Source organism: Pelodiscus sinensis, unplaced genomic scaffold, assembly GCF_049634645.1.
Source record: "Pelodiscus sinensis isolate JC-2024 unplaced genomic scaffold, ASM4963464v1 ctg82, whole genome shotgun sequence".
NCBI lineage: Eukaryota > Metazoa > Chordata > Testudines > Trionychidae > Pelodiscus > Pelodiscus sinensis.
This window is the reverse complement of record NW_027465999.1, coordinates 53,782-74,532: the sequence shown is the minus strand read 5'-3', so window position 1 is coordinate 74,532 and position 20,751 is coordinate 53,782. Positions and strand designations below refer to the sequence as shown.

At 71.8% G+C, this 20,751-nt stretch overlaps 1 protein-coding gene across 2 annotated transcripts; it reads right to left on the bottom strand.

Annotated features, from left to right (window-relative positions):
* Window positions 1–1,054: 1,054 nt before the first annotated feature.
* On the bottom strand, window positions 1,055–19,222 carry CAPN12 (calpain 12). Of its 2 annotated transcripts, none has more exons than XM_075917975.1 (20): window positions 18,088–19,222; window positions 16,421–16,490; window positions 16,082–16,203; window positions 15,221–15,354; window positions 14,779–14,947; window positions 14,189–14,272; window positions 13,400–13,485; window positions 12,489–12,563; window positions 10,739–10,893; window positions 9,316–9,470; window positions 8,660–8,868; window positions 8,062–8,104; window positions 6,764–6,817; window positions 6,059–6,116; window positions 5,541–5,605; window positions 4,895–4,963; window positions 4,233–4,311; window positions 3,278–3,394; window positions 2,380–2,438; window positions 1,055–1,686 (listed from the first exon to the last, which is right to left on the bottom strand). In XM_075917975.1, the coding sequence occupies exons 1-20, from the start codon at window positions 18,313–18,315 to the stop codon at window positions 1,660–1,662; spliced, it is 2,058 nt and encodes a 685-aa protein (XP_075774090.1). In that variant the 5' UTR covers window positions 18,316–19,222; the 3' UTR covers window positions 1,055–1,659. The 2 variants fall into 2 exon arrangements, with proteins under 2 accessions (XP_075774090.1, XP_075774091.1); XM_075917976.1 differs by lacking the exon at window positions 18,088–19,222 and adding an exon at window positions 16,890–17,639 and having other exon boundaries at window positions 1,056–1,686.
* Between the last annotated feature and the right edge of the window lie 1,529 nt (window positions 19,223–20,751).

Below are 20,751 nucleotides of genomic sequence, written 5' to 3'. Positions count from 1 at the left end.
TATCTGGATGCCTCGCAATCTTGTAGTGCTCAAGTGTGTGACAGATCTGCCTCCCGCAGGAGCAAGAATGAGACGGGTCACTGGATGGGTCTTATGTCTTCACCTGGCGCCGGCACCAGACAGCCAAGCAAAGTGAGTGGAATGACCATGCCACCTGCCAGCGCCCCAGTGAATCAGACGGGAGCATTTCTGACCCGAGCCCTTGGGAAGTTGTGCACTGAGCACAAAACAGTTGATAGATGAACAACCATTCCCACCTATCGGCTGCTCGGTAAAGGGTGTGGAATAGGGATGTGCTTTGCTTTGTCTTTGCAATGGCACCTCCAGTGTTCATGGAAGCGCTTTGACCAGGCAGTTGGGGGAGTATTTTCATCAAACGTTCGGGTGTTAAGTGGGATAAATAGCAGATTTTTTTTTTTTTCAACAAAGCCCTGAACTACGGGAGTCAAAACCAAAACTGCTTTAGTTAAATTTCGAGCGGGGAACAAAATAATTTCCCACCCAGCCGACCCCTGAGAGGTGCACAGCACCTTGGGCTCATAGCCTAAGCTGCCTCGAGAAGGGCTCCCCTGCACTTTGAAATCCGCAGCCACAAGTCTCAGCGCTCAGGTCTGCGATTCGGGCTTTTACAGTGGCACGAACCACAGGCTCTGGGGGCAGTTCGGGCCCTGAACTCCCCCACCCCACCCCGCACACCAGCGCCTGTGCGCCCCCAAGCCTAAATATCAACCCCGCGGCTTTAGCACTGTAGCAAGAAACCCACAACTCCAGGCTGTGGGCTTGGAAACTCCTGTGGAAAAGGGCTTGTTGCGTTCACCCCTGCAAATCAATGCACCTTCAGTCCAGACATTTGATACACGGGTTATTGGACGCTCAGTTCAGCTGCTGCGTCTGGAGTAAAAATTCACCTTCGCTGCCCAAAAAGTGTTTGTTGTATTGGGCCCCGCTGCTGAGCAACACCTCGGAGCCACAGGAGCTGAGCAGTCCCGTGTGACCCACCCCTGCCGCCGGTCCCCTGTGCACCACCCTCGCCAGTCCCCCCCCCCCCGCACCCTTGGGAGCTGGATGTGAGAGAGGCCCAGCCTGCAGCACGAGGCGCGACCCTGCTCCGTTCCAAGGGTGGCCCAGTGAAGGGATCTGGGAAAAGTGCAACGGTGCCAGGCCTGGGCCAAAGCCCTGACGACGAGAGACGTACAGAGCTCGGTCACTAGTTTATTGAGAAGCTGAAGCGGTGCCTTGACGGCCGTGCACAGGGCTCTTTGGGGAGGAATTGGTGGGGCTCAAAAGGCTCTTTAATCCAATGGAGTCAGGGCTGGGCGGGAGGTGGAAGCCGGACAAATCAGAGTGAAGGCGCAAGGTAACGGGCCACAACCGGCCCCTGGAATCCGCTCCCAAGGGACGTGGCAGATTGGCCGTTTCGGGAAGATCGGATCCCGGCTGTGACTCGGGAAAGCGTCTGCTTGGGCTCAATGCGGGGCTCCCTGTGCAGCGGCCTGGCCTGCGCGATACGGGAACCCAAACTGGATCCAAAGGGCCGTCCTGGCCAAGCGAGTGCAAACTGATTTGCGCACAATTACGTATTTCTCCCCCAGTAAAATCCCCCCTCGTTTGGTCTTCGTGGCCGATCCCTGGGGAGACGATTCCGCCAGCTCCGCCGGCTTAGGTCAGAGTAGCAAGCTCCAGCCACTGAAAGGCAGAAACGAGGGAGCCGGTGGGCAGGCGCGTCGCGTGTGGAGATGTGCCCCAAGCCCTCCCCCTTTGGGAGCTGCTGTAGGAAGGCGGCTGCGGGGCCAGAGGAAAGAAGCCGGGGGGGGGGGGGGTTGTTACACTCGGGTGGGGCAGGAGGCCCCCGGTGGGAGCTCAGCAGGCCCCGCGTGGAGCCTGGGCGATGCTGGGTGGCGCTCTCGTCCTTTGCCACTGGAGTGACGGCTGCAGGGTTAGCCCGAGACACCCTCAAGCCTGGGAGGGCGACTAGCTGATGGAGAGCCCTGGCCAGCAGGTGGGGGGAGGCCTGGGGTGGAATTACCAGGCTGAGGGGTGCCGGTGGGGGGTGGAGGCAGGCGGGTACTAGGAGGGTCGGGCTGCATGGGCCCAAGGGGATCAGCACCGTTGTGGAGGAGGAGTCTGGAAAGTTGGAGCCTGGAGTGGGGTGAGACGGGGGGGCCTGTGGCTTGGGCACGAGGGCGTCTCTGCACTGGGCCAGGGCTGAGGTGCAACAGGAGAGCTGCTGGCGAGCCAGGCGGAGCTGGGAGAAGTTTGTCTGCGCTTTGCCTGCCTCGGGCCAGCCCGTCCTGCTCCCCCGGCTCAGCAGGGGCTGCTCACGCCTCCCCTGCGGGACAAGGCCAGGGCTGGCGGGGGGCTGCAGCCCCTGCCTCTCACCTCCTTCTGCGTCAGGCTGATGGTCCCCGCGCCGGTTTTGTCGTACGCTTGGCACTGCCCTGCTAGCAAACAGAACGTGAGGCCCGCAGGCAGCTGTTGCCCCTGCAACGCTCCCACCCCAGTGCGCGCCCCCTCGGCTGCTCCTCCGCCCCGGGCTGGGCGCACTCGGGTACCGCTGCGATGCTGGGGTGTGGCAGCGCCGGGCACGGGGCCGAGTGGCTGCGCAGGGAGCCCAGCCGGGGACGCAGGACTTCAGCCCCTGGGTCCCCGTGTGCACCACTCTTGCGCCGGTGCTAGATCCCGCCTGCTCCGCGGGCCCAGAGTTCGGAGCCCTTGGGCCTGGCTCGGCACAGGCTGCTTGTGAGCCCTGGGGCTGGCGTTAGCCACTGGGAGCAAAAGCCGGGCTGGAGCCGTAACCTGCCCGGCTCTTGCTGCGAGATGCACCCCTCTTCAGGGGGACTGTGCTCCCTTGGGACTCGCCTGCGTCAGACTCAACCCTCCGGCCCGGTGCCACCCTCCCTTCTCCGTCTCGCCTGTCCCTGCCAGCGCCCTGCAGCGAGGGCTCTATGCCCGGCTGTGTGCAGAGGGGGGCAGGGTGGGGTGCAGAGGCCTGGGGACGGTGCAGACACAGGGCTTGGGACGTGCCCACAGCGGTGGGGCTAGAGCAGGGTTTCCCAGCTATGGGTCAGGACCCACCTATGGGTCGCCATTACATTTCAAAAGGGTCGCCATGTGTCTCCCCAGGTGGCTCTGCCCCCCACCTCCCCCCGATTTGAATTGCCCGGGGGTCCCCAAGTCTTCCTGCATTGCCGGAATGGGTCCCCATCTGGAAAAGGCCGGGAACCGCTGGACTAGAGGGGCGGGGCCCCTCCGGTAGCCATGGGGAGCCGGCGCTTACGGAAGACGCCTTCCAGCTGCACCATGCAGGACAGGAAGCTGTCGAAGTCGATCTGCAGGTAGCGGTCCCGGAACGGGCGGGTGATGGCCTCCCGCAGCTGGTGATTCAAGTGGAAACCTGCGAGCCAGGCGGTGGAAAGGAGAATTCCGGCCTGAGCCGCGCCGTCTCGCAGCCGGGCTCTCGGCGGCGTCTCCCGTTGCCCAGAGCAGAGGCACCTGCTTGTCTGTGGGCCTGGGGGGCTGTACGGCCTAGTGGTTACAGCACAGGCCGCGGGACCCCAGAGCCTTTGCAAGTTGCTGAATGGCCGAGGGGCAAGAGACTCCCCATTGAACAGGAGCCCCAGGGCCTGGCACGGCCGCTCCCCAGGGTTGAATCGAGCTTTGGCCCATGCGCGGGGCCGTGGCACAAGCCGGATCAGGGCCCTGTTGTGCCCGGCGCTGTACGAACAGCCCTGGCCGGGGCGTAAGGGGGGCGGGAAGCCACCTGCCCAGTCCCCGGCCGGGCACCAGGCAGAGCCGAGCGTCCGGCCGCACGGTGGGGGCCCGGTTTAACACCAGCCCCCGTTCAGTCCTGAGCACGGGGCCCGAGGGGGCCTGGGAGGAGCCTCCAGGGATGATGGGGGGGGGGGGATCACTGCTGCTCCCCAGGGACCCTGATGGGCTCCAGCTGCCACCTGGGGCAGGGGGGGGAAGCTTCAGAGGAGCTGGGCCATGTGGGGGGAGGGGAGCTCCCCTTCTTTTCCCCACAGGGCTGAAGCACAAATATGCCCCCCCCCCCCGGTTCTACCCTCCCCCAGCTCTGACTGGGCGCCACTGAGGGCTCCCCCATCCCTGTGCAGCAGCCCCCCCCTCTGGCCAGCTGCTGCCCCTGCTGTGCCCCCCCCTTCTCTGCCACTGAGGTGGCTCCTTGCAGGCTGCCCCCTTTGGAGGGTGCGGCCAGGCCCCCCCCCGCTCACCCGCGTCGTCCAGCGCCAGCTGCATTTCGTGGACGTTCATCGCGCCGGATTGGTCCATGTCGTACGCCCGGAAGATGCCCTGTCAGCGGGGGCAGGCGTGAGCGTGGGGGGCTCAGCCCCCCCCCCAGCCGGGCTCGGCCCCCCCCCCCCCAGCCGTGCTCGGCCCCCCCTCCCCTGAGCCGGGCTCAGCCCCCCCTCCCCTGAGCCGGGCTCGGCCCCCCTCCCCTGAGCCGGACTTGCCCCCCCCCCTCCCCTGAGCCGGGCTCGGCCCCCCCCCCCTGAGCCGGACTTGCCCCCCCCCTCCCCTGAGCCGGGCTTGGCCCCCAGGAGCCCAGTTCAGGGGCTTGCCCTGCACTGCGGCCTGAGCCTCCCTGCCCCCGCGGCACCGGGCGCGGTCGCCTGGCTGGAGGGCGGAGGCAGCGGCCCAGGGTCGGTTCGGTGCCCCCGGCGGGTTCCTCGGGCGCGTGGCCCCCTGGGGCCGGGGCCCCGAACCGCGGTTCCCTCTGATCGTTCCCAGCCACGCGCGGAATATTTATTTCTGTGCACGGCCGCATGGGGAAGTGCACCACGGCCAGAAACACAGACCTAGCTGGGGGTGCTCTGCTAACCCGCTGGGCGGCCCTGGGATCGCTGCCCCCCCAGGCGGCCCGAGGGCTGCTCACCTCCCACTCCTCAATTTTGCTGCACAGGTGCCTGAACTCCGCCAGCCTCAGTTTCCCCGTCTTGTCGTGCTGGTGCCGCTCAGTGAAGGGAAAACGCCAGGCGGAGACGCGCGTCTCTCCTCTCCGTGCTCCCGCCGGGCGTCTGTGGCCACTGGGCCCGGGAGCGTCTCCCCAGCCAGGCAGCCGCCGCTGTGACTGGGGGTTGCCCACCCTCCGCTGCCCAGGCAGGCGTGAGGCTGGGGGGTGCCCCTAGCGTGGGACGTGCCCGGCGTTTGTGGGAACCCAGGAGGAGCCAGGGCCAGCGCCCATCACTCACGGGTCTGGCCTCTGGAAGGCGCCAGATTCAGACCCCCTCACCCGCCTGGGAGGAGCCGCGAGGGGGGCCTTTCGTCGAGCGAGATCTGCCCCTGCCCAGGCGCCCGGCGCACCCCCAGTGAAGGTCACACTTGCCCCGGCCCCGGGCGCCCAGCTCCAGCAGCAGAGGGCGGGGGAAGAACCTGCAGCAGGCAGCCCCCGGAGAGTCGCTGCCCTGTGCCAGGCCACAGCCCCATGGCCAGCTGGAGCAGCGGGATGCAGCACAGCCGAGGGGCCAGGCCTGGTGGGGAGATCCCCGGCCCCAGGGCGGCTCTGCTTCCCCAAAGGATACGTCCACGTGCCGCAGGATCTGCCGGGAGACCTCCGGCCCGAAGCCGTCCGACCGCAGGTGGCTCCCTGCCAGGGCCGGCAGGTGGGTTAGAAGCCAGCTTAGCGCAGGCCGGGAGGGGCGCAGGGGGCCAGTGCTCCCCATGGGGCGGTGGCGTCCGGCTTCCACGAGAGCAAGGGAGAGGACTCTCCCGGGGGGGGAGAGAGGGGGCAGGACTCCTGGACTCTCTTCCTGCCTCTGCCACTGACGGCCTGTGCGGCCTTGGGCAGGTCACTTCCCCACTCCTGTGCCTCAGTTTCCCCATCTCTAGCTGCCCTGCCTACCGTGGGCGGGGGAACAGTCCGTTCCCCGCCGTGAGCAAGAGGCCGCCTGGGGAGGACCAGCCGTCCGCCCTCCACACCGAGCCCACCGGAGGGAGGGGGCAGAGTCCGGGGCATTTGGGGGTTAAAGCGCCTCTCGGGTGGCGGAGCCAGGGCGCGTGGAGCCGGCCGGGGAGGGCGGAGCCGATCTCGGGTACTCACGCGTGGCCACGAACTCGTTCAGGAAATCCTGCAGCCTGGCCACATCCATCTGCTTGTCCTGCCAACCAAGGTACCAGCCTCAGTGCCCTGCGACAGCCTGGGCAAGCCCCTTTGCTGCTCCCTGCCTCAGTTTCCCCAGTCCACTAGGGAGAACGGTGGGGCGAGGGGGATGAGAATGTGGAGCTGCCAGGCTGGGTCAGACCAGAGCCCCAGGGGCCGGTCTCTGCGAGTGGCCCCTCCCGGGGCTGAAGGGGACGGAACAGGCCAGTTATCAAATGATCCGCTTCCGGCGGGCAGGGGCCAGGGGCTACCCCGAGCACGGGGCTGTCTGTGCCCAGCACGGCTCACAGCCAGTGGCAGGTCTGCCCGCCACAGACACGCCCGGGCTTCACCTGTCCCCCAGCAGTGAGTTCCACAGGTCCCTGGGGGGCGTGGCCTGGAAAAGCTCTTCCCGGCTCCTGCCTCCCAAGCTCACCGAAGCCCCCTTGTTTGTGTCCCAAGGGGCTTGAGCCTCCCCGAGTCGCGGCTTCAGCAGGCTCATGCGGTCAGAGCCCCCCAGTTTTCCCTCGCCTGAGCCGCTCCCCCCCCAGCCTGCGTGAGCGGCCGGGGGCTACGGGGACACGACCAGCCTGGGGCCCCAGGACGAGCCCCAAGAGCAAACCCAGCCCAGCCGGAGCCCGGACCCCCAGCAGGGACCCCACTCACCGGCCCCGCCAGCTTCAGGAAGGCCTGCTCCAGCTCCCGCTCGGCCCGGATCGGCTGGGGAGAGAGGGGCCGGGCTCAGGGGAGAAGCCCGAGGGGCTGGCGCTGGGGAGGGGGGCGGGGCCCCGGGGGGAAGTCGAGTCCCCGGTTTCCCACGTTGACGTGGCTCTTTCCCGGGGCGGGTTTTCTCCTTCGTGTTTCTAACCCGCCCCCGTTTGCACCCCGGCCCCGCGCGGCTTCCCCCTGGACTGGCCCCGGACTGGCCCCTCTCCCCCCGGCCTGGCCCCGGCCTGGCCCCTCTCCCCCCTGGACTGGCCCCGGCCTGGCCCCTCTCCCCCCTGGACTGGCCCCGGCCTGGGCCCTCTCCCCCCGGACTGGCCCCTCTCCCCCCTGGACTGGCCCCTCTCCCCCCTGGACTGGGCCCGGACTGGCCCCTCTCCCCCCTGGACTGGCCCCGGACTGGCCCCTCTCCCCCCGGCCTGGCCCCGGACTGGCCCCTCTCCCCCCTGGACTGGCCCCTCTCCCCCCGGCCTGGGCCCGGACTGGCCCCTCTCCCCCCTGGACTGGCCCCTCTCCCCCCGGCCTGGGCCCGGACTGGCCCCTCTCCCCCCTGGACTGGCCCCTCTCCCCCCAGCCTGGCCCCGGACTGGCCCCTCTCCCCCCGGCCTGGGCCCGGACTGGCCCCTCTCCCCCCTGGACTGCCCCTCTCCCCCCGGCCTGGGCCCGGACTGGCCCCTCTCCCAGCGGCTGGGCCCAGATTGGCCCCTCTCCCCCCTGGACTGGCCCCTCTCCCCCCGGCCTGGGCCCGGACTGGCCCCTCTCCCAGCGGCTGGGCCCAGATTGGCCCCTCTCCCCCCTGGACTGGCCCCTCTCCCCCCGGCCTGGGCCCGGACTGGCCCCTCTCCCAGCGGCTGGGCCCAGATTGGCCCCTCTCCCCCCTGGACTGGCCCCTCTCCCCCCGGCCTGGGCCCCTGGCGCAGGCTCTGTCCCCTCTGCGGCTCGTGTTCGTCCCCCCGGACCCCACCTGCCCGCAGCACAGGGCGCGGTAGCCGGGGGGGCAGGGTCCGGGGCAGGGGGGCAGGACAGGCTGGAGGCGCAGGGCTGGGGTGGGGGGAGAGGTGGGAGGAGGGGGCACAGGATGGGGGTGCATGGGCTGAGGGGCCCATGGGTGCCAGGGCAATCGGGGAGTGCTGGGCCCCCAGGAGGCAGGGCACCAGCACACAAGTTCCCCCAGGGGGGCCCTGAGGGTCCTGCCGGGGGGTCCCAGCAGGCGGGCGGCGCGTTGGGGGGGTTGCTGGTACCTGGGGGGGTCTCAGGTCTGCTCTGATTTCATCATCCAGTTCCCTGGAAGACACACGAGCGTCACAGCGGAGCGCAGCGGCCGGGGCCCTAAGCGGGGTCCTGAGCCCTTCCCCCACCCTGGGCAGGGGCGTCCTTTGCCCCCCGGCCCGGTGCCCCCGCAAAGCTCCAGTGGGACGCTGGCCCCGCCTCGCCAATCGGGGCAGGTTCCGGCCGGCACGTGCTTCAAATGCGTCGCTGAATCGGGGCCCGAATGGCCGGGCTGTTGGGCAGAGGGCGCCCCCCCCACCAGCACAGGGAGACCCCGGCAGGGCCCGTGCCTCTGGGGAGCTGTGCAGGGCTGGGTAAACTGAGGCACACAGGCAGATGGTGGAAGACTTGGGGAAAGGAGCTGGGTCTCCTGAATCCCAGCCCCGCTCTCCCCACTAGGGAATACTCCTGGGAGAGCCAGGAAGAGAACCCAGGAGTCCTGCCCCACGGCCCCCACTCCCACCCCACAGCTGGGCCTGGAAGCCCCTTTCCGCCCCCAAGCCCCGCTCTCCCGCCTCCCAGCCCCTGCTCTAACCCTCAGGCCGCGCTGCCCCCGTGGCCGGGACTCACAGGGCCTCGTGGTCCTGCTCGGTGAGGACGCGCAGGGTGAAGTCGCCCTCCTGCATGGGGCGGCCGGTGCTGGGGACGACGAGGTAACTCCCTGGCGGCAGGCGGTGGCGGGCGGCCACGTCCCGCATGGGCAGGTGCGAGGTCTGGGCCACGGGGCGGAGTTTGGGGAGCCAGGCCTTCCTCTGGGACACGCTCGCCAGCGCCAGGTACTGCGGGGAGAGGCCCCGCGTCAGGGACCCGGCCCCGAGGGGCTCACCCCCCGGGGGGGCTCAGGCCGGCCCTGCCCGCGGGACCCTCAAACCGCGCCCGGGCGCCGGCTAGTTACCTCCTCGGGCACCTGCAAAAGAGCAACGGGGGCGGGGGGTGAGCGAGGGAGGGATCCGGAGACCCCCCCCCCCCCGAGGCGTCACACCCGAGAGGGGAGCTCGGAGCCGGCTGCTCCCTGTGTGGGGCGGGGAGCAGGGTCCCCCACCCCTAGGCCCTGCCCCCCGGCCTGGGGGGAGGTGGGAGGCGGACGCGGCTCGGCTCTGCCCGGCTGCCGACTCCCCCTCTGTGTGCTCAGCGCAGCGACTGGCCCCGCCCATGGCCCAGGCAGGCCGGGGACCCGCTGGTGTCCCCAGGGGCTCGCAGACACGGGGGGGCCGGCCCAGCCTCACCTCCAGGATCTCGAAGCCGATGGGCAGAAAGTCCTGCCCCTGCTTCCGGCCGCGGCGCCGGTCCCTCTGCGCCAGCGCCACCAGCAGGGTGCAGCCGCCGGCTCCCTCCGGCGCCCGCAGGCGGACGTGGTACTGGGGGTTCATCCAGAAGCCGTCTGCGGGCGAGGCCGGGCCAGTCTCAGCATCCGCAGGCCGGGCCCCCCAGGGACCTCAGTGCTGGGGGGCCAAAGAGCCCCCCCAGCCTGCAGCTGCAGCAGCCCCCCGCCCCCCCAGCCCCTCGGAGGGGTGGAAACGGCCCGTCACTGATCCACTCACCCCCGGCTCTCCCTGGGCCCCCCCGCAGAGCGACACGCCCACTCGGGTCCTGGGGGGCTCCTGCGCCTGCCCCCTCTGCCCTGCCAGTGCCCCTCTCTCCATCCCCCAGCCCCTGCCCCACAGCCCTGCTCTGCCCCCCACTCCCACCCCGCAGCCCCTGCCCCCCTCCGCCCTGCCAGTGCCCCTCTCTCCATCCCCCTGCCCCACAGCCCTGCTCCACCCCCCACTCCCAGCCTGCAGCCCCTGCCCCCCTCCGCCCTGCCAGTGCCCCTCTCTCCATCCCCAGCCCCTGCCCCACAGCCCTGCTCTGCCCCCCACTCCCACCCTGCAGCCCCTGCCCCCCTCCGCCCTGCCAGTGCCCCTCTCTCCATCCCCCAGCCCCTGCCCCACAGCCCTGCTCTGCCCCCCACTCCCACCCTGCAGCCCCTGCCCCCCTCCGCCCTGCCAGTGCCCCTCTCTCCATCCCCCTGCCCCACAGCCCTGCTCCGCCCCCCACTCCCACCCTGCAGCCCCTGCCCCCCTCCGCCCTGCCAGTGCCCCTCTCTCCATCCCCAGCCCCTGCCCCACAGCCCTGCTCTGCCCCCACTCCCAGCCTGCAGCCCCTGCCCCCCCCGCCCTGCCAGTGCCCCTCTCTCCATCCCCCTGCCCCTGCCCCACAGCCCTGCTCTGCCCCCCACTCCCACCCTGCAGCCCCTGTCCCCCTCCGCCCTGCCAGTGCCCCTCTCTCCATCCCCCAGCCCCTGCCCCACAGCCCTGCTCTGCCCCCCACTCCCAGCCTGCAGCCCCTGCCCCCCTCCGCCCTGCCAGTGCCCCTCTCTCCATCCCCCAGCCCCTGCCCCACAGCCCTGCTCCGCCCCCCACTCTCACCCCGCAGCCCCTGCCCCCCTCCGCCCTGCCAGTGCCCCTCTCTCCATCCCCCAGCCCCTGCCCCACAGCCCTGCTCTGCCCCCCACTCCCAGCCTGCAGCCCCTGCCCCCCTCCGCCCTGCCAGTGCCCCTCTCTCCATCCCCCTGCCCCACAGCCCTGCTCTGCCCCCCACTCCCACCCCACAGCCCCTGTGATTCAGTGGAGTCCGTCTCTGGGGGCTTCCGGGGGGCCAGGCTGTTACCCCAGAGGCCGGAGCTCCTGCTCCCGCCGGCCGTGTGGCCGATGCGCCAGCGCCCCTGGAAGCAGGCCGCTCTCCAGCCCTGCCCCGGCTCCGTGCCCGCCAGGCTGCAGATCTCCAGGGCGTCGAAGCAGCGCAGGAAATCGTCCATCTGCATCCTGCGGGGAGAGACCCGCAGCCCAGCCCGGCTCAGGGCGCCCGATCCCTGGACGCCACTGGGGCACCCGCCGGGCCTCAGCCGCTCCCCCGCACTGAGACCCCGGGGGCCCGGCTGCTGCCTCGCTGGCCAATAGCCCCGGCCAAAAGGGCAGCCTGGCACCCAGAACCCAGTCCGGGAGCTGCCACCAGCCTGCTGGGTGAAGCCGGGCCAGGTGTGGCCCCGCCCCGTGCCTCAGTTTCCCTCCCCACCTTTGTCTACTGTAACTTCTCTGCAGCAGCAACCTTGGCTTGGGTCTGGGGGGCGCCCGGCCCGACGGGCCCTGATCTCGGGGAGGCCTGGGGGGCCCTGATCTCGGGGGGGTCTGGGGGGCACCCAACGGGCCCTGATCTCGGAGGGGTCTGGGGGCGCCGGCCCAACGGGCCCTGATCTCGGGGAGGCCTGGGGGGCGCCCGACAGGCCCTGATCTCGGGGGGGTCTGGGGGGCACCCGACGGGCCCTGATCTCGGAGGGGTCTGGGGGCGCCCGGCCCGACGGGCCCTGATCTCGGAGGGGTCTGGGGGCGCCCGGCCCGACGGGCCCTGATCTCGGGGGGGTCTGGGGGGCACCCGACGGGCCCTGATCTCAGAGGAGTCTGGGGGCGCCCGGCCCGACGGGCCCTGATCTCGGGGGGGTCTGGGGGGCACCCGACGGGCCCTGATCTCGGGGGGGTCTGAGGGGCGCCCGGCCCGACGGGCCCTGATCTCGGGGAGGCCTGGGGGGCACCCGACAGGCCCTGATCTCGGGGGAGTCTGGGGGGCACCCGACGGGCCCTGATCTCGGGGGGGTCTGGGGGGGGCCCAACAGGCCCTGATCTCGGGGGGGTCTGGGGGCGCCCGGCGGGCCCTGATCTCGGGGGGGTCTGGGGGGCACCCGACGGGCCCTGATCTCGGAGGGGTCTGGGGGCGCCCGGCCCGACGGGCCCTGATCTCGGGGGGGTCTGGGGGGCGCCCGGCCTGACGGGCCCTGATCTCGGGGGGGTCTGGGGGGCACCCGACGGGCCCTGATCTCGGGGGGGTCTGGGGGCGCCCGGCCCGACGGGCCCTGATCTCGGAGGGGTCTGGGGGCGCCCGGCCCGACGGGCCCTGATCTCGGAGGGGTCTGGGGGCGCCCGGCCCGACGGGCCCTGATCTCGGGGGGGTCTGGGGGTGCCCGGCCCGACGGGCCCTGATCTCGGAGGGGTCTGGGGGTGCCCGGCCCGACGGGCCCTGATCTCGGAGGGGTCTGGGGGTGCCCGGCCCGACGGGCCCTGATCTCGGAGGGGTCTGATCTCGGAGGGGTCTGGGGGGCGCCCGACGGGCCCTGATCTCGGAGGGGTCTGGGGGCGCCCGGCCCGACGGGCCCTGATCTCGGGGGGGTCTGGGGGGCACCCGACGGGCCCTGATCTCGGAGGGGTCTGGGGGCGCCCGGCCCGACGGGCCCTGATCTCGGGGGGGTCTGGGGGGCGCCCAACAGGCCCTGATCTCGGGGGGGTCTGGGGGGCGCCGGCCCGACGGGCCCTGATCTCTGGTATCAGCTGCCCAGTCCCAATTATAATCCCTGGAGCCAGTGTCTTACCAGAATTCCCCGTCTTCCTTTCTCACGTGCAGGGTCTCCCGGAGCTGGGGCTGCAGCCCTGCCCAGAGGGGGGAGCTGGACAGAGGGGAGAGGGGCGTGGGTGTTAGATGGGCTGCCCCCGACGCCGTCCCTGAGCCCTGGAAGCTGCGGCCGGTGCCGTGAGCCGCTCCGGGCAGGCTGTGGGGTGTGGGGCTGGTTCCCACGGCGTGTGAGCAAGCGGCCAGTCTCTGAAGGACGCGCTGGGTGGCCGTTGGTTTCCCTGGGGTCCCAAGGGAGTCCGTGCTCCCTGTGCGGAGCCAGCTCTTGGGGACGGAGCCGGGCCCCGCCTGAGACCCTCGAAAGAGGCTCCCCGGTGCGCCGCGCGGAACTCCCTGCTGCAGGACTGGCCCGGCCCGTGTCAGTAAAGGCCATTCCCTGGCGTCACCGCCCTGAGTCCCCCGCAAGGGAAACTGACCCCCCCCTCCCCCCCGGCTCCCTGGACGCCTCGGCTGCTCCTGGCGGGGGGGGGCAGCCGGGCGCCCACGATAACAGAGCTGGGGGTGAGCGCGGGCTGCGGAGGCAGGGGGGCCGTGACCCCGGGCCCCAGGGGTACGTGCTGCTCGCCCCGAGCCGCCGCAGCCTGGGAGCGCAGCATGGGGGCGCCTCGGCCGGGCCCCGTCCCCCCCGCGTCCCCGTCTCCGCCCGCACTCATTCATCACTCCACCGGCCCGTCCCCCCCGTCCCCCCCCGCCCCTGTCCCCCACCCCGTCCCCGCCCCCGCCCGCACTCACTCATCACTCCACCGGCCCGTCCCCCCCGTCCCCCCCCCCCGTCCCCGGCCCCCCCCCCGTCCCCGGCCCCCCCGTCCCCGTCCCCCCCCCGTCCCCGTTCCCCCCGCCCCCGTCCCCGTCCCCGCCCCCGCCCGCACTCACTCATCACTCCACCGGCCCGTCCATTCCTTCTCGCCCCAGGGGTTCCTCAGCCGCAGCAGCTTCAGCCTCCGGCCGTCGCCCTCCAGCTGTGCAAGGACACCAGGGTGGGGGTGGGGGTGGGGGTGGGGGTGGGGGTGGGGGGGTTGTGTTGCAGGTCGGGGCCGGCCGTGGCTTATTGCTTCCTGGTGCCCTGCCTGCCGCACCCGGCGCCTCCTGGCCTATCCTTGGCCTGGTCTCTGTTTGTACAGCGCCGAGCGCGGGGGGGGGCTGTGGCAAGCCTCCAGGTGCAATGGGGGTCCAGGCAAACCACTGCCTCAGTTTCCCCATTGCTGCAAAGGGAACAATGCCCCTTTCCTGGGCTGTTTACGTCCCGGCTGGGAGCAGAGGGACCCGGTCGGCACGGCCCTTCGGGGGGGGTTGGCCCCTGACAGCCTGGCGCTGGGGGCGGGATGCCCCTGCAGGCGGGAGTTGCAGTGTGAACCCCCCCCCCCCCCAGCAGCTCCTGTCCTTCGGGCTGGGCCCCCCCCGTCCGCTGGCTCTCGCCTGGCACCACGGGCCCCCCCGGCCGCATGCGGGTGAGATGCTCCCCTGGCACCTGCGCCCTGGGCCGGAGCCCAGCCTGGCGGGCGGGCGGGGACAGCGACTGGCCGGCCCCTGAGTTCAGACGCTCGCCCCGAAGGGCAGGGAGTGTCCGGGGGGGGCCCTGATCTCGCTCGGCCCTGTGGGGGCTCCCGGCTGCCCCGCGCAGCACGAACCCGACGGGCCCCCGAGCGCCACGCGCCGGCTCACCGTGTGCACGCCCGTGACCGAGTAGGCATGGCCCTGCACCAGCCCCTCCGGCGTCTTGCCCTCACTGTCCTCCAGCCTGCTGACCTGGGGGGGACGTCAGACAGCCCCTTGTCACCTCCGCTGCCAGGCCCCGGGGCGCAGAACCGCAAACCAGGGCCGACCCCGATCCCGGAAGGGTCTGGGGGCGCCGGCCCGACGGGCCCTGATCTCGGGGGAGTCTGGGGGCGCCCGGCCCGACGGGCCCTGATCTCGGGGGGGTCTGGGGGCGCTGGCCCGACGGGCCCTGATCTCGGGGGGGTCTGGGGGGTGCCGGCCCGACGGGCCCTGATCTCGGGGGGGTCTGGGGGGCGCCCGGCCCGACGGGCCCTGATCTCGGGGGGGTCTGGGGGGCGCCCGGCCCGACGGGCCCTGATCTCGGGGGGGTCTGGGGGCGCCCGGCCCGACGGGCCCTGATCTTGGGGGGGTCTGGGGGCGCCCGGCCCGACGGGCCCTGATCTTGGGGGGGTCTGGGGGTGCCCGGCCCGACGGGCCCTGATCACAGTTCAAGTCCTGCTGCTGCCGTTGTGCCCTTGACTCCCGCCCCGGCTCACCTGGATGTGGGTGCCCATCAGAGCCCCCTGGCGCAGGGCCGCCTGGATGATCTCGAAGAGCTGCGGGTTGGGCAGCTTCAGCGGGATGCTCTCCCCGACCCCGCCGGTGAAATCCACGAAGGCCTCGTTCATGTACCCGCCGCTCATGGCCTCGTAAGAGCCGCTGAGCCTGGGAGGGGGCGGAGGGGGCAGGGTGAGAACGTGGCCTGGGAGGCAGGGCGCCCCCGTTCTGTGGCCGGGGGGGTGTTAGAGCCCAGGCTGCCTGAGACTTTGGAGGCCTGGGTCCAATTCCTAAGCTGGGTGGCTTTGGAAAGGCCCCCTGCCTCGGTTTCCCCAACTCTCCTCTGGGAGAATGCCCTTTCCTCAGCTCTCTGGCCGTGCCCCATGGCAGGCTCTGGGCACACCCCCCCCCCAGCTGGGGGGCAGGGACCAGCCCACTCACTTGGCATAGGCTTTCTCCAGCAGCGCCATCCAGAACTCGTTGCGCTGGCGGGAGCGCACGAAGACCAGTTCTCCACTCCTCACCGGCAGCCGGTCGTCCACCACCACGTCCACCCACTGCCCGTACTGCCAGAACTGGGGGAGAAGCCGTGAGCGCCGGGCCCTGGGTCCGGGGCCGAACTCGGGCAGCTCCCAGCCTCCGGGCCGCATCGCAAACCCCGGAATAGCGGCAAGGGCGTGCGGCCGTTGGGCGCCCGGAGCCCCCGGGCTCATGCACTTGGCTCCGGGACGCCAGCCTGGGGCGCCTCAGTGCCCGGGCCGTGGGCCGGCGCAGTCTGGGCCATGCAAGGAACGAGGCCTAAAGTCCACTCACTTGTGGTCCCATTCGCCTCTATATGGCCCAAGCCCTCTGGCTGGACTACATCTCCCATCATGCCCCATGGCCAGGGAAGCAGCTGTGATGCATCCTGGGAAATGTAGTCCAGACCTGGGAGCCCTGCCCATGCAGGAGAGCAGGCACATGAGACACCTCCCCCCCAAGAACTACAATTCCCATGAGGCACCACGGAGGCAATTTAAAAAAATCCAACTATTGCTGGGCTTTGGGCACTTGGTGGGCCCCACCCGGCCGGCTCCCACCAGGCGCCGCCCCCTCCGCTTGGAGAGGGGCCCCATGGGGGTGCGGGAGTAACTTGGGGGCCGAACTGTGGGTGCGTCGCGCCCCTTCCTGCAGGCCTTGTGCTGGGGCCCTGCAATGCGCCAGCCCCGGATCCCCGGCGCCCTGAAACTGCCCTCGGCCCCTCCCCCGGCAGGGCAGCACCCCCTCCCCCGCCCCGCCTGGCCCCGGCGCTGCGCTACCCACCTGGAAGTGGAAGATGCCGGCGTAGTCCCCCGGGGCAAAGCTCTGCCCACCGGGCACCACCCGCTGCAGGAGCCGTGGGTAGAGGGTGAGGGAGGCGGCCGCGGCCAGGAACCAGCAGTTGCCTGTGCCGGGGGGGGGAGGGGGTGTGTTTATAGTCCTGTGGCCACGGATCATTTGGCGCGAACGGCGTCGGCTAAGCCCGTCGTGCTGCCTCGGAGACAGTCACCCTCCTGCTTCCGGGCGCCCCCTCCGACAGGCACCCACCCCCGGCCATCCCCTCCCCGCCAGGGCATCCAGGCAGCCTAGGAACCTGGGGGCAGGATCCGGGCAGACGCTTACCCAACTGGCCCTGCTCCACGTCCGTCCGGCTCATGCCCTCCTGGATGAACACTGGGGCCTGGCAGATTTCCTGCGCGAGAGAACAAAGCAGGGAGCATCCCAGCTGGAGGAGAGGCCGGCGCGGGAATTATGCAGCCGGAGAGGTGAGGGTCTTTTCTGACACCGCCCTGGCGGGCGTCACCAGGTGGCGTTGTTGCGGCTGCACCCTGAGCGCGTGGGCCGGGTGTGCAGACCTGCGGGGCAGCTGTGAGTTGGGGGTACACGAGGGTTTTGTGCAGAGGCAGCCTGGGCAGGCAGGGAGCAGGGGGGAGTGGGCAGCGAGGTTGCTCTCTGCCTTCCGCGCGGAGGAGTGTCAGTTCCGGGGCATTGGCGCAGCTCTGAGATTGGGCCCTGCGTGCTGCGTGAGCCTCTCGCAGAAAGACTGGGGCATGGATGCACATAAAACACATACCAGCTGGGAGAGACCCACCTCCACATCAGTGATTTCTCTCCCAACGGGAAGCTGACCTGCCGGGCTGCAAACACCCGCTGCTGCTCAGTACGGGCAGCATTGGTGGCAGTAGTGGGATACGCCAGGAATACTGAGCGTTCTCCCATGACTGCTCCTTGTCCCTAACATGCTGACCGTCCCACATTGCCAGAGCCCCTTGCGTGGCCCCCGACCTTGGACTCAGGTTGGCGCCGGGTCTCTTTGCCAATGAGGCTGGAGCTCTGTGTTCAGCCCCTGCCCCGGGACACACCCTGCTGCAGAGAGAACCAGCAGTAACCTCTGCCCGCTCCCATCTCTGCAGAGTGAAACATTAACCCATGCCCACCGGCGCGGTGCCAAAGTGACCTGCCGCACCAGGCTCCGAGATCGAGTGGCCAGCTCACTGAGCGCCTGCCCCCTGGGGTGTGCAGGGACAGAGTCCGTCCCCCCGACCCAGCCTGCACCGGAGGAAACTCTGGGGTCATGTATTGCACCAGCCCCGAGAGCAGGGCCACTTTGTGCTGCCCCCAGCGCCCGTGAGAGCCAGGCAGGCCCTATCGTGGGAACCAGCCGCCCCATCGACAAGGGCGCAGCATCCATGCAATTCAGCTGGGGAAACTGAGGCCCAGAGAGACGCAGTAACTGCCCAAGGTCACAGGGCCCTGATCTCGGCCGGGGTCTGGGGGGCACCCGGCCCGATGGGCCCTGATCTCGGGGGTGTCTGGGGGGCGCCCGGCCCGATGGGCCCTGATCTCGGGGGTGTCTGGGGGGCGCCCGGTCCGATGGGCCCTGATCTCGGGGGTGTCTGGGGGGCGCCCGGCCCGATGGGCCCTGATCTCGGGGGTGTCTGGGGGGCGCCCGGCCCGATGGGCCCTGATCTCGGGGGGGTCTGGGGGGCGTCCGGCCCGACGGGCCCTGATCTCGGGGGTGTCTGGGGGGCGCCCGGCCCGATGGGCCCTGATCTCGGGGGGGGACTGGGGGGCGCCCGGCCCGACGGGCCCTGATCTCGGGGGTGTCTGGGGGGCGTCCGGCCCGACGGGCCCTGATCTCGGGGGTGTCTGGGGGGCGCCCGGCCTGATGGGCCCTGATCTCGGGGGTGTCTGGGGGGTGCCCCACGGGACTTTGATCTCATCTGGGGACTCCAAGTGCCAGCGGCAGGGGCACCTGAGCCCTGTCAGCCGCGGTGCCTGGGCCCTACCTGCGGCCGCTTCCACTCCAGCCCGCGGGTGGCCTCCGTCCCGGGCCCGAGCTGCAGGTGGCCCAGGGAGCTGGGCGCGGCGTCGAAGAGCGGGTCGGTGAAGAGGCGGTGCTGCTGCAGACACTGCTGCTTCAGGGCCCGGTACTCCTGCTCCCAGGCCGGGAGGACCTGGGCGGGCTCCAGGCCGGGGTCACGGAGGAGACGGACGGTGATGCCGGGGGGAGCCATGCTGAGCCGTGCGAGCCTCGTGCGACACCAGGCACCTGTGCACCTGAGTGTGACCCGGGCGTGTGCTTGTGCAAGGTGCAGGTGCGGCGCTTATCAGCCTCTGCCAACTGCCGCATCCTGCTCCTGCCAGCGGGATGGCTCGGCCGCTGTTAACCCTTCACGGGCCGGGGACTGAGCCGTCCGGCCTGGGCCTCCAGCAGACTGGTTGGGGATGGAGCGAGCCAGAGCAGGACTCCTGGGTCCATAGACACGTCTCCTCCCTGGACCCAACCTTCCCCAAGGGCGAGGGAGCTGGCGTGTTCGGAGCCGGACCCCCCTCCGCCACGCTCCCACTGACATCGACCCCACCCCCAGCCAGAGCCAGGGAGCGAACCCGGCTCCCAGCCCCTGCTCCAACCACTAGACCGCACTGCTCGTGCAGGAAATAGACCTGCCTCGCCGCCCCCAGCCTGGCAATCTCCCTCCCTGCACAGACCCAGGCGCAGAACCCGGGGGTCCCGGCCCCCCGGTCCCCACCCCTCCAGAGCCCAGTGAAGTCAGTGGAAAGGCCCCACCGGTCTGTGCACTTTGGCCCGGGATGGCAGAGGGTTAATTCTGGCCCTGGGCCAGGCGGGCGCTGCCTTAGCTACAGTGCGCTGTAAAACCGAGTGTTGGGACGGCCGCCCTGCGCCTGCTACTGGTCTCACGCAGCCCTGCCCTGGCGGGTCAGAGCCCGGCCCCCTGGGTCCGGCGGGGCAGATCCCGGCTCCCCTGGGCCTGGCGGGGCAGATCCCGGCTCCCCTGGGCCCGGCGGAGCAGATCCCGGCCACCCTGGGCCCGGCGGGGCAGATCCCGGCCACCCTGGGCCCGGCGGGGCAGATCCCGGCCCCCCTGGGCCCAATGGGGCAGATCCCGGCCACCCTGGGGCCGGCGGGGCAGATCCCGGCTCCCTGGGGCCGGCGGGGCAGATCCCGGCTCCCTGGGCCCGGCGGGGCAGATCCCGGCTCCCCTGGGCCCAATGGGGCAGATCCCGGCCACCCTGGGCCCAATGGGCAGATCCCGGCCACCCTGGGGCCGGCGGGGCAGATCCTGGCTCCCCTGGGGCCGGCGGGGCAGATCCCGACTCCTCTGGGCCCGGCAGGGCAGATCCCGGCACCCTGGGCCCGGCGGGGCAGATCCCGGCCACCCTGGGCCGGCGGGGCAGATCCCGGCTCCCCTGGGCCCGGCGAGGCAGATCCCGGCTCCCCTGGGCCCGGCGGGGCAGATCCCGGCTCCTCTGGGCCCGGCAGGGCAGATCCCGGCGGGGCAGATCCCGGCTCCCCTGGGCCCGACGGGTCAGATCCCAGCTCCCTGGGCCCGGTGGGGCAGAGCTCCGGCTCCCCTGTGCCTGGCGGGGGCAGATCCCGGCTCCCCTGTGCCCGGCGAGGCAGATCCTGGCTCCCCTGGGCCCGGCGGGGCAGATCCCGGCACCCTGGGCCCGGCGGGGCAGATCCCGGCTCCCTGGGCCCGGCGGGGCAGAGCTCCGGCTCCCCTGTGCCTGGCGGGGCAGATCCCGGCTCCCCTGTGCCTGGCGGGGCAGATCCCAGCTCCCTGGGCCCGGCGGGCCAGATCCCGGCCCTCCTGGGCCCGGCGGGGCAGATCCCGGCCCCCCTGGGCCCGGCGGGGCAGATCCCGGCTCCCCTGGGCCCGGCGGGGCAGATCCCGGCTCCCTGGGCCCGGCGGGGCAGATCCCGGCTCCCCTGGGCCCGGCGGGGCAGATCCCGGCCCCCTGGGCCCGGCGGGGCAGATCCCGGCCCCCCTGGGCCCGGCGGGGCAGATCCCGGCTCCCTGGGCCCGGCGGGGCAGATCCCGGCTCCCTGGGCCCGGCGGGGCAGATCCCGGCTCCCTGGGCCCGGCGGGGCAGATCCCGGCCCCCCTGAGCCCGGCGGGGCAGATCCCGGCACCCCTGGGCCCGGCGGGGCAGATCCCGGCTCCCTGGGCCCGGCGGGGCAGATCCCGGCCCCCCTGAGCCCGGCGGGGCAGATCCCGGCCCCCCTGAGCCCGGCGGGGCAGATCCCGGCTCCCTGGGCCCGGCGGGGCAGATCCCGGCTCCCTGGGCCCGGCGGGGCAGATCCCGGCTCCCTGGGCCCGGCGGGGCAGATCCCGGCTCCCTGGGCCCGGCGGGGCAGAGCTCCGGCTCCCCTGTGCCTGGCGGGGCAGATCCCGGCTCCCCTGTGCCTGGCGGGGCAGATCCCGGCTCCCCGGGCCCGGCGGGGCAGATCCCGGCTCCCCGGGCCCGGCGGGGCAGATCCCGGCCCCCCTGGGCCCGGCGGGGCAGATCCCGGCTCCCTGGGCCCGGCGGGGCAGATCCCGGCTCCCTGGGCCCGGCGGGGCAGATCCCGGCTCCCTGGGCCCGGCGGGGCAGATCCCGGCTCCCTGGGCCCGGCGGGGCAGATCCCGGCTCCCTGGGCCCGGCGG

Coding starts and splice junctions, on each gene's coding strand:
- CAPN12 (XM_075917975.1), bottom strand. CDS start 18,315: ATGGCTCCCCCCGGCATCACCGTCCGTCTCCTCCGTGACCCCGGCCTG. Junction 16,204..16,420: donor CGTGGAGCAGGGCCAGTTGG/GTAAGCGTCTGC, acceptor CCCCCGGCACAG/GCAACTGCTGGTTCCTGGCC. Junction 10,894..12,488: donor AAGGAAGACGGGGAATTCTG/GTAAGACACTGG, acceptor CTCTCCCCGCAG/GATGCAGATGGACGATTTCC.